We start from the raw sequence: 11,365 nt of genomic DNA, 5'->3' as shown, positions 1-11,365 counted from the left end.
ACTGAAATTTCAAAAATCTTCTTCTCAAGACCCAGATATGGTAGAATCAAATACTCTTCATAGATGGAAGGGTCTTAAGGTTTATGACCCTAGGGTCTCACGTTTACCCCCTGGGGAAGGAGGGGAGGGGGCAAAATTTATTATGGTTTATAATGACAAATGATGCTTTGAATATTACATGTTAATAACTTGATTGGAATTATAACCTTGAATTGACAGTTTGAAACTTCGAAAATTTTGAGCCAGCCCTACCCCCAAGGGCTGTAAGTGCTAGTTTCAAATCCTTTTTAGTCTGAAATCTGTATGCTAGATATTGAGTAAGGTGGTTTTATTGTTTTTTGTCACTTTGAATAATATTTCTGTTCATGTTAAAAACAAAATCAACTCTCTGTTTAAATATATCAGGTGACCGTTAAGGCCCATGGGCCTCTTGTTATTTAAAGGTGAGTATTTTAAATAATACATATGTATGATATCACAAGGCAGGTCAGATAATAATATAATTGATATAAGCTTTATTTATTTTACAACAATTGTGAAACAAGTAGTTTAAACTCATAGTAATCACTCTTGTTGGCCCAGATTTTGACACGCGGGGGTAATTAATGTTGGAGGAAACTGGAGTACCAGGAGAAAACCCCCGTGGTCAAGTGACCCTATACCTTTTCACATCTGCCTTGATAATATAAATTCAGGTCATGTAGCCAAATTTGGCCAATCACAACATTTGTTTCTCCTTGGAAATATAAGTATAGTGCATGTGTATAAAACTAGCACTATAAAATGAATGCGACTCATATTGTGTTCTGTTCCATCAGCGTTCACTGTCTTATTGGTGTTTGTTTGTAGCACATTAAAGCAGAGCTGGACGTGGTAGAGGGCAGTATGACTGTAGCCACCACCAGAAAAACGTGGGACCCTTACATCATTGTCAAGGCTCGCGACTTGATCAAGCTTCTAGCTAGGAGCGTACCATATGAACAGGTAAGGTAAACATTTAGGGCAAAAATTGGAAATCTGTGAATTAGCTTTTCCTACTTAACCGAAAATATAGTTCCTACCTTACATTTTTATTCCCCACCCAATAGAGATGTGAGCGGGGTATTGTTACATTGTTCACCTATCTGTCGTTATAGTTATATAACATCATGCTACCACAGGTACACTCACTAAATTGGTACACTGTCAGTAAATGGTTCGAATAATACTTTAAAATTAAATTTGAGCATTTTCCTTTGACAGTGTAACAAAGGAGATATTTATCAGCATTTCCACTGAATAGTTTTGTTTTCAGGAACATTTTAAGAGTACACTATAATAATTATATCTTCAAAGTAAACACATAAAAAACCCAGTAAAAACGACGTATGTCGACGAAATTTTGGAGGATATTGATGGGGTTAAATATAAGCATGTTTAAATGCATGTTTAAATGCTGATTTCTGGTCTTTATAACTGGATAATATAAAAGTGTATATATACAATTGTAGTTCAGTATGGTATTTATAAAAGCAATATATTTTGTTGCAATCGGCACATCAACTAGTAGAAATAAAAACAAGTTTCATAGCCTGTGATATAGTGTACCAATTGGGGTACTAATTACGGACGAAATCGCACTGTGAATTTAGCATTCTATTTTCAAAAACAAATAATGTAGAATAAAAACTTTTGCTGAAAATGAACCACCATAGGTACTAGTCTTTGTCAAAAATCAAGAAACATTCCAGATACAAGATCTGAATTTTTGAATTTCACTGAGAAACCGTCAAAATTGTACCAATTGTGGTAGCGTGACATTAGTAAAAATTAAAGCTCCTACCGTAGATTTTTATTCCCCACCCAATAGAGATGTGACCGGGGTATTGTAATGTCATTCATCTATCTGTCAATTTAATCAGTCCTAAAGCCGTGTCCATACGATAAGTTTTGTTCCCATGGGCCAGATGTATTCAAACACCATAGAATGTTTTTCACCAAATGTGTTTTTTTGGAATTGCTTTTCAGATTGGAAAGTCAAAAATAAATATATAATATTGGTTTTCCACAAAAATTATTGAATTTCTTGAGATTCTGTGGCCTAATCTTAGACTGTATAAAATGCTTTCTTTGGAATGCTTACTAGGTTGGAAGGTCTAAGTTCAAGGTCATATTAAAAAATGTACCATTAATAGAAAAAAAGAATCTACACAAAATTTTAGTTCATGTGGGCCAATCATTTAGACGGCAAACTGTGCCTCTTTACTGAGAAGATATTGCTTGGGAATGCTTTTCATTGCAACTGACACTTGATACAGAAACTCAATTTTTCACTACAGAAAGTACACACTACTCAGTAATTCTAGTATTGTAAAGGCTTTAACGCAGTGATATATATAAATTATAGTCAGAAATGTAAATATTTTGACACGACTCTGTGTCACCTATCTTCATCAGACTTACTATTGCACTCTGTATATGTTCATATACAAAAAATAAAACCATGTTGCCATTAATGATGCTCTTATTTCAGGCCATCAGAATCACTGAAGATGATATTGCCTGCGACATCATCAAAATTGGGTCCCTGGTGAGAAACAAAGAAAGATTTGTCAAACGGCGACATCGACTTATAGGTCCTGATGGTTCCACACTTAAGGTTTGTAGTAGAAAATAGAGTGCATTTGAATAGCTACACTGAGACAGACTTACATTGTATGTTATAAAAATAAGTACACTTTGTTTTTTTAGAACAAAATTAGAGTATTATATCATAAATCTGGATAATTTCACATCTTGGTTATTTTTGCAGACATCTCCAGTATATATGGTCTTATTTCTTATATGCCCAATTTGTGTTTAGGGCTATGCATAAATCTTCACTTAATTAATGTGGATGCCAACATTACCAACCCAACATTTCCATAGGTGGTTTGTGAGTTGACTGGAGACCGACAGCAAAACAATAAGATCCTTGGTGCCAGGAGGTAGAGCCCAAGATAGAGAAATATTTATAAAATGACTTTCAATGAGGATATTTTGCTATGATTTAATTGTATATCCAGATAAGCAGTAAAGGCCCTCTAGGCCTCTTGCATCAAAATTATTTCATAATTTACAGGAAAGTGAAACATCTACAGCTTGCCAATGACTAACAATTTATTTGTGTCTTGCAGGCAATAGAACTACTGACTGGGTGTTATGTAATGGTACAAGGTAACACAGTCTCGGCCCTTGGCCCCTACAAAGGACTTAGAGATGTAAGTGTGATACCACATAGATACCACTTCACTTTCAGTTCACTTTAATATTAAGTAAGGGTGCATCAATTGACAGGTGATACATTTCCTTCATTTTGAGATTAACAAATTAAAGTACTTTCCTATTGTTGGTTGTTTTCAAGGGTATGTAAAGACAGCTTTTTTTTCAATATTTTAGGAATGGGTCTCATGGTTTTGGTACTGAGAAAAATGCTTTGAGGTAGTAAAACCAAATTGGGGATTGTTTAAAATTAAATCCAAATAATTTTTCATTTCACAAATCATCAATCTTAAAGGGTTTAGCATCCTTATCTATAAAACATTATTATATTTTAAATGTGTTGCATTGTAATCTGAATAAAAGCTTAGAATTATGAAAAAAAGAATTCAAGATTGGGTAATTGTATAGAAAATTTGGGAAGTAATAGCAATATTTTCTTTTGGAATTGAACCAAAACTTGCCATAGAAAAAAAAGCCTTCTATACCTTTGTTTGCCAATTAAAGAACCTGTGAAATCATTGCACAGGTTAAAACGTTGTTGAAGAAATCATTTGTTTTGGTCTGATCTTCAGTGTATATCAATATGTTTATGGGTTTTTTTTCAGGTAAGAAAAATTGTTGAAGACACTATGAAAAATATCCATCCGATCTACAACATCAAGGTATGTAAATTAATTACAACAAAGTTACACTGTGAAGGACCTGATCTGAGTTTTGTGCATGTCCAAACATTAAAGACAAGTGCCCATAATTCCAAAGGTTTTTACATATTTTAAGGTCAACATACACAAAGTCTCATGTGACCTACTGCGATCACCTTTTGTCCATCAGTACCTGGCATGTCCATAAATAAGAACACAATTCATACTTTAACTTCTTCTCAAAAAATGCTTGACAATTTTTTGTTAACAGTTAAAAAACAACTTTAAAAATAGGTTGAACAAAAATTATTATTTTTTCCTCAAGGATCATAAGAGCATAGTCATAGGGGAAAAAAAGAATTGCTTATAATTAATTCAACCATACTGGACTATTGGTACAGTAGTTGGTTTTTTAGTGAAAATTTGACAGATGGACAACGGACACTGCATCACAGCATTTTAAGCTCATTTGCCCTTCAGATTTTGTCCTCATTTTCTGGGAGTTGCAACTATGTATGTTATATTTTGATCATTGACTTTCCAACATTATTTTATTGGCATGCTTTACATGTTCTGTCATATCATTACAACAACAACAAAAAATGATATTACTTAGGCAACCATTACATAGTATTTATGGCCTATGATCAACACATTTGTGACACTTTTCTTGCAAATCATTCTTACAGACACTTATGATTAAAAAAGAATTGGCGAAAGATCCAAAGCTAAAAGGTGAAAGCTGGGACAGATTTTTACCTAAGTTTAAATCCAAAACCATCAGCAAAAGGAAACAGCCAAAAAAGAAGAGAATCAAGAAAGATTACACCCCATTCCCTCCTCCACAAGTCGAGAGCAAGGTATGTACAACACATCACAATCTGTATATCAATATCTTAATTAAAGTACTTATTCTCACTATTTTACCTCAGTTAAAACTATTTGCAATTATTTGAATTCACAATGACATATATTTTCATGGTATTTCCTATATATATATTTTGAACATGTGAATCACATTTCCTTTACCCATAAGTTAATAGGGTTGTTATTCATATTTACCTGTTATTTTCTGTTCTGATAGATTGACAAGGAGCTGGCTAGCGGAGAGTACTTCCTCCAGGCAAGTCAGAAAAAAGACAAGGCACAGCAGGAGAAGAAAGTAAGTGTTGTCTCCTGATGTCTGAGGGGTCCTAGAGATAATCAATTTACATCAATTTGATATAAAAGATCCCTGAACCATTGAAACCTATTTTTCTATATATAGGAGGCATGGTAGTCTGTTGGTAGGACGCCAGGCTCGTAACCGAAGGGTTGCAAGTGTGAGTCATGACACGGCGCTGTGTTGTATCTTTGAGCAAGATACTTTACTCCTCTTGTTCCAGTCTACTCAGCTGTAAATGAGTATGTGAATGGGCAGTGCTAGAATTGTTGAATGCTAGCTGTGAGCGTCGAAATGGCAGCACCGCCTGTATGCTCCCCAGGGAGTTGAGAAAGATATTGGCTGGTTGCAAAGGCCCTATAACCACGGATAATAATTTGTGAACCACTTTGAGACGACCTACGAACTAGGTTGTGATAAAGCGGTATATAAGACCCTCAAATTATTATTATTATTACTATTTCCTTTATTACATCCATGCCCCTCTGTGTTTAAAAACTACACTTTTAGCAAGAGTGAAGAAATTTTCTGATAATTCAATGTAAAGGAGATATGAAACTAATATAAAGATATAATGTCTAAAAAAACATCTTGAACATACCAGTATATGTCAACATTTAAAATACATTATAAAATATATTTCAGGAAAAGCAAAAGGAGAATGAATCGAAGCAGAAGGAAAGACGTGCACAGGCTTTTATCCCTCCTACAGAGAGCACTCAACCTGCCAAGAAACAGAAAACCTCAGGTGACATATCCCGGAAAGCAATCAGTTAAACTTATAGCCATTTTAGTTGTGATCATAAAAAAAAACTTAACAACAAAGAAACAATTAAATAAAAATGTTATTGCGATGTAAAATAGTTTTGGCTTCAAAAAAAAGTTCCAAAATGTTATATACGCTGTACATTACTTTGTTAAATGTTGATGTCAAAGGGACCAGACATCCTTATGTTCAGGATGACTGGTATTTGCTGGTATTGTTGAATATAAAATTAATATAGATTAAGCTACAATACAGCCACACCAATTCACTTCATGATACTGTCATCACAGGTATTATAATTATTATAAAGAAGTTAATAAGTACCAAAGGTGAATTAATTACACTTCTATATAATTCAATGATTACACTGAAAGTTTTCAATAAGATTCATCAGTTTGGAAATATGTGATATCAAAGTTTTACTTTCTACACAAACACTTTTAATGCGTACATTGTTTGTGTAGAAAGTAAAACTTTGATATCACACTGAAAGTTGCATGAGAGACCACCTCAATTAAAAGATCACCTTTAATAATAAACAACTTCCAGAAACTGATCTCTGAATATAGTTTTTGTGTTGCCTACGACGGATGTCGGAAAGACACATAGGCGCTGCTGCAAATTTCTGCACTTTTAATATTGTGATTCGTTTTGATAATTCATTGTTTGTGTATAAAATAGAACTTTTATATATGGGTTGAACACCATGCTGGGTGTCTTTGGCAAGGTATTTCAGTGAGGTAGCTCTCTATAAAATCAGCACTCGTTAGATATGCACTACCACAAGGAAGTAAACACAAGAACTTACCTCCTCCAACACACATACACTCATATATTACCCACATGGAGGCACATCTTTAAATGACCGTAGCTGTTGAAAGGATGCTAAACCAAGTAAAACCAAACCACACCATTAAGCAAGCTTCCATATTGATTTTTTTCAATTGAAAAAAAAAATGAACTAACTACTACAGCATGTAGTCGGTATAAACTCATTCACCCCTGAACTTTTATAATGAACTATTCCAACCTTTGAATTGGAAGAGTTCAAATGTGCCTCCAGGGGTGAATGAGTTGAAGCAAACATGTGTATTAATGTATGTAACAAATTCAAGACAAATGTTTTTCTGTTTATTTAGGTTCAGAAGTTGACATTACATCTCTAAAGAAGAAAATAAAGAAAGCTCAAGTAAGAAATAATTCTTCTCATTTTAATTGGGATTTTCATCATAAATGGAAATCCCTATTGTTTTCATCCTGTTTCTTCTTCACATTTGATATTTAGAACATATTTTTAGCTCACCTGGTCTCCGTTTCTTCCGTTGGGATGAAGATATTTTGACCATATTTGAACAGTTGAATCCTATGGGGAAGGGAAATCAATTTTGTATAAACGATAGGTCTGACCCCTTGGGGCCTGAGGGGTGGGCCCCAATAGGAGTGATTTAGCAAATTCTTCAAAATTCTTCTTCTTCTGTAGGAATGACAGGATTTTGTCCATATTTGGTCTAAAGCATCCTTTGGTGAAGGGGACTTAATTTTGTATAAACGGTAGTTCTGACTCCCACAGGGGCAGAGGGGTGGGGCCCAATAGGGAAAACATCGTAAATTCTTCAAAATCTTCCTTTTCCTGAAGGAATGACAGGATTTTGTCCAATTGCATATAAATATAACCCCTGACTAACATGTAATATGTGTACACTACCAGCAACATCTGGCTATTTCCACTTCAATTTTGCTAACATTTCCAGGTGAGCTTTGTTTTAAAAATGATTTCATTATTGAAATATATTTTCTTTCCTTTTCCTTTACAGAAGAAGAAAGTGTGAAACAACATCAGATCATTGCAGTAGGAACTGTTTGATTAGGAAGGAACAGCTTGACAACTTGACAACATCCAGGACCACTTTCGTATGAAGGAGGCCCAGTTCTGGTTTAATGGAAAGCCTAGCCTACATTAACATTAAATGTCCGTGAGGTTTTACTCCTTGTGTTAATGATTGCATTAAAAACTAGACGAAGTGGTTGTTCCATCCAAACTGTGCTGAACATTTAAAGCATTAGGATGTTCATAGCTCTGTGAAGATTGTCTTCTGTCTCCTTCTTAGAAGACTTGGTGAATATACTTTATAGTGGAAAAAACATTAGATCTGTGAAATATTTTGCCTTCACAGAAAAAATCTGTAGCCACCCTGTGGAAATTATGCCCTTCACTGCAGAGAGCCTAGATGTAATCTGTGTATAAATTTCCATGGTCATAATGAACTAGCCTCATTACGAAAGGCAACAATAAACGATGATGAACTTTTTTTCGGAATTCAGCTTTTATATTGATTGTATGTGTTTGACAAGTACAGACTGACACATTTCTTATCTTATCAAGAAGGCATTGGAAATTCTTAAAATAGAACAATCGGTCCCAAGGACTTATTCATTTCTCTAACACTGACAGAAATTCAGAATTAGAAATCATTTTGAACATAAAACGGGACCCCTGAGGTTCATTATTGGCATGTTTTATATTTTGCGGTAAATGTGAGAAGTCACATATTTGTTTTATGTTTGGAAATCTTTCGTTTACATGTACACCATAAGCATATATGTAGGTTTCCCTATGAGTATTAAAAGTTTTATGTTTGTTTACCAGAGCATAAGTTGTGTCCCTGTTAGCGGAAATTGTATGTTTCCCTGCGAGCATAAGTTGTATGTTTCCCTGTGAGCATTAGTTGTATGTTTGTTTTCCTGTGAGCATTAGTTGTATGTTTCCCTGTGAGCATTAGTTGTATGTTTGTTTTCCTGTGAGCATTAGTTGTATGTTTCCCTGTGAGCATTAGTTGTATGTTTGTTTTCCTGTGAGCATTAGTTGTATGTTTGTTTTCCTGTGAGCATTAAGTTGTATGTTTTCCTGTTAGCATTAAGTTGTATGTTTTCCTGTGAGCATGAAGATGTATGTCTGTTTCCCAGTGAGCATTAAGTTGTACGTATCTTTCCCTGTGAGCAGAAGTTGTATGTTTCACAGTGAGCATTAAGTTGTATGTTTGTTTCCCAGTGAGCATAAGTTGTATGTTTACCAGTGAGCATTAAGTTGTACGTATGTTTCCCAGTGAGCATAAGTTGTATGTTTTCCTGTGAGCATGAAGATGTATGTTTGTTTCCAAGTGAGCATTAAGTTGTACGTATGTTTCCCAGTGAGCATAAGTTTTATGTTTCCCAGTGAGCATTAAGTTGTACGTATGTTTGCCTGTGAGCAGAAGTTTATGTTTGTTGCACTGTGAACACAAGTTCTTTGTTTCCCAGTGAGCATAAATTGTATGTGGGGTCACGGCATTCTGGCATTCAAGTATGAGTTCCTTGTACAGCCCACAACTTTGCTGTCTGATACTAGAGAATAGATGTCTTACAACTTGTGAATTTCTTTTTTCAGACCACAAAAATCATTTGAGTTCATTTTCCAGATGGAATTGCATTTTTGCTAATCATATGTCATATTAATAAAATAAATTATTAAATTCTGAAAACAGTTTTGCATTTATTTTCATTCTAATTCTTCCTATAGTATCTAGTAAGAGACATATCTGAAACGTAAGTTTGTGAGTGATTCTTCACCATCCATTGGTGTGCACTGGACTGTATTTAGGTCACCCTGACCTTCACCACTTACACCTGATTGTATTTTGATGGTCTACGGTCAAGGTTAAAGGGTCAAAGGTCACAGGCAAAGCGAGGTGGTGGGGAAGGGTGTAGGGGTTGGGGTGTATACACATATTGGAAATGGTGGACAGACATTCAGCAAAAAATGATATCGACCTATACAAAAAAATTGAAATCGCATTCAAATTCAACAAATCTAACGACTTCACTGCTACTTGTATTTTTCATCACAATTCATGGAAATACATGTTTTTCATTATGAACAAATTACAATGACATAGACATATTTTTGAGAAAAGATGTGAGAAAGAATTTTGTTGCTTTGATGAGTGGAATATGAATGACTGAATGTCGTTCATATTTCACTCATCAAAACAATAAAATGACTCAATCGGGGGCCGTGGTGGCCAAGTGGATAAGGCGTTTGTCATTCAGCTACTACTAGCCCTCTACCACTGGGTCGCGGGTTCGGGACCTACGTGGGGCAGTCGCCAGGTACTAGCCATTGGTCATTGGTTTTTCTCCGGGAACTCCGGCTTTCCTCCACCATCAAAATCTGGCTCGTCCTTAAATGACCGTAACTGTTAATAGGACGTAAAACACAAACAAAAGAATGACTCGATGATAAGGGAAAAATTTATCATTTTAGAGTGAATGATTTTGAATCTACATCAAACCCACATGTTCATAGTAAGTTGTGTGGTATATATAATAATAAAATAGTATGTACAAAAACCTTTTATTGCTTAAATATTGTAAGATATAAATTCAGTGTCAGGATCAGATTCTATATCAGATGTGTAATCCAGTTGCTGTATCAGATGTATACTCCAGTCTGTGTATCAGATTTGTACTCCAGTCTCTGTATCATATGTACACTCCAATCCCTGTATCAGATGTTTACTCCAGTCCCTGTATCAGATGTACACTCCAGTCCCTGTATCAGATGTATACTCCAGTCTCTGTATCAGATGTATACTCCAGTCTGTGTATCAGATGTATTCTCCAGTCCTTGTATCATATTTATACTCCAGTCCCTGTATCTGATGTATACTCCAGTCTCTGTATCAGAGGTATACTCAAGTCTCTGTATCAGATGTATACTCCAGTCTGTGTATCAGATGTATGCTCCAGTCTTTGTATCATATGTATACTCCAGTCCCTGTATCATATGTATACTCCAGTCCCGGTATCAGGTGTATGCTCCAGTCCCTGTCTCAGGTGTATACTCCAGTACCTGTATCAGATGTATACTCCAGTCTGTGTATCAGATATATACTCCAGTCTCTGTATCATATGTATACTCCAGTCCCTGTATCAGGTGTATACTCCAGTCCCTGTCTCAGGTGTATACTCCAGTCCCTGTATCAGATGTATACTCCAGTCTCTGTATCAGATGTATACTCCAGTCTGTATAATATGTATACTCCAGTCCCTGTATCAGATATATACTCCAGTCTCTGTATCATATGTATACTCCAGTCCCTGTATCAGATGTATACTCCAGTCTCCGTATCAGATATATACTCCAGTCTCTGTATCATATGTACACCCCAGTCCCTGTATCAGGTGTATACTTCAGTCCCCAGATGTATACTCCTGTCCCTGTATCAGATGTATACTCCTGTCCCTGTATCAGATGTATACTCCTGTCCCTGTATCAGATGTATACTGCAGTCTCTCTATCAGATGTATACTCCAGTCTCTCTATCAGATGTATACTCCAGTCTCTGTATCATATGTACACTCCAGTCCCTGTATCAGGTGTATACTCCAGTCCCTGTATCAGATGTATACTCTAGTCTCTGTATCAGATGTATGCTCCAGTCTCTGTATCAGATGTATACTCCAGTCTCTGTATCAGATGTATACTCCAGTCTTTGTATCAGATGTATACTCCAGTCT

General features: G+C 35.5%; 1 protein-coding gene across 2 annotated transcripts in view; it reads left to right on the top strand.

Annotated features, from left to right (window-relative positions):
- LOC110442901 (KRR1 small subunit processome component homolog) overlaps positions 1-9,320 on the top strand; it is a 16,861-nt gene extending 7,541 nt beyond the window's left edge. For both annotated transcript variants that reach the window (XM_021486765.1, XM_021486764.1), the window contains exons 3-11: positions 850-984; positions 2,513-2,638; positions 3,156-3,239; positions 3,846-3,902; positions 4,571-4,741; positions 4,966-5,043; positions 5,689-5,791; positions 6,949-6,998; positions 7,624-9,320. In XM_021486765.1, the coding sequence (XP_021342440.1) occupies positions 850-984; positions 2,513-2,638; positions 3,156-3,239; positions 3,846-3,902; positions 4,571-4,741; positions 4,966-5,043; positions 5,689-5,791; positions 6,949-6,998; positions 7,624-7,638 (819 nt within the window). In that variant the 3' untranslated portion in view covers positions 7,639-9,320. The remainder of the gene's footprint in view (positions 1-849; positions 985-2,512; positions 2,639-3,155; positions 3,240-3,845; positions 3,903-4,570; positions 4,742-4,965; positions 5,044-5,688; positions 5,792-6,948; positions 6,999-7,623) is intronic.
- Positions 9,321-11,365: the final 2,045 nt, after the last annotated feature.

The sequence above is a fragment of the Mizuhopecten yessoensis genome, unplaced genomic scaffold (assembly GCF_002113885.1).
Source record: "Mizuhopecten yessoensis strain PY_sf001 unplaced genomic scaffold, ASM211388v2 scaffold716311, whole genome shotgun sequence".
Taxonomy (NCBI): Eukaryota; Metazoa; Mollusca; class Bivalvia; order Pectinida; family Pectinidae; genus Mizuhopecten; species Mizuhopecten yessoensis.
Note: the sequence above shows the minus strand (reverse complement) of the source record. Positions and strands in the feature narration are given on the sequence as shown.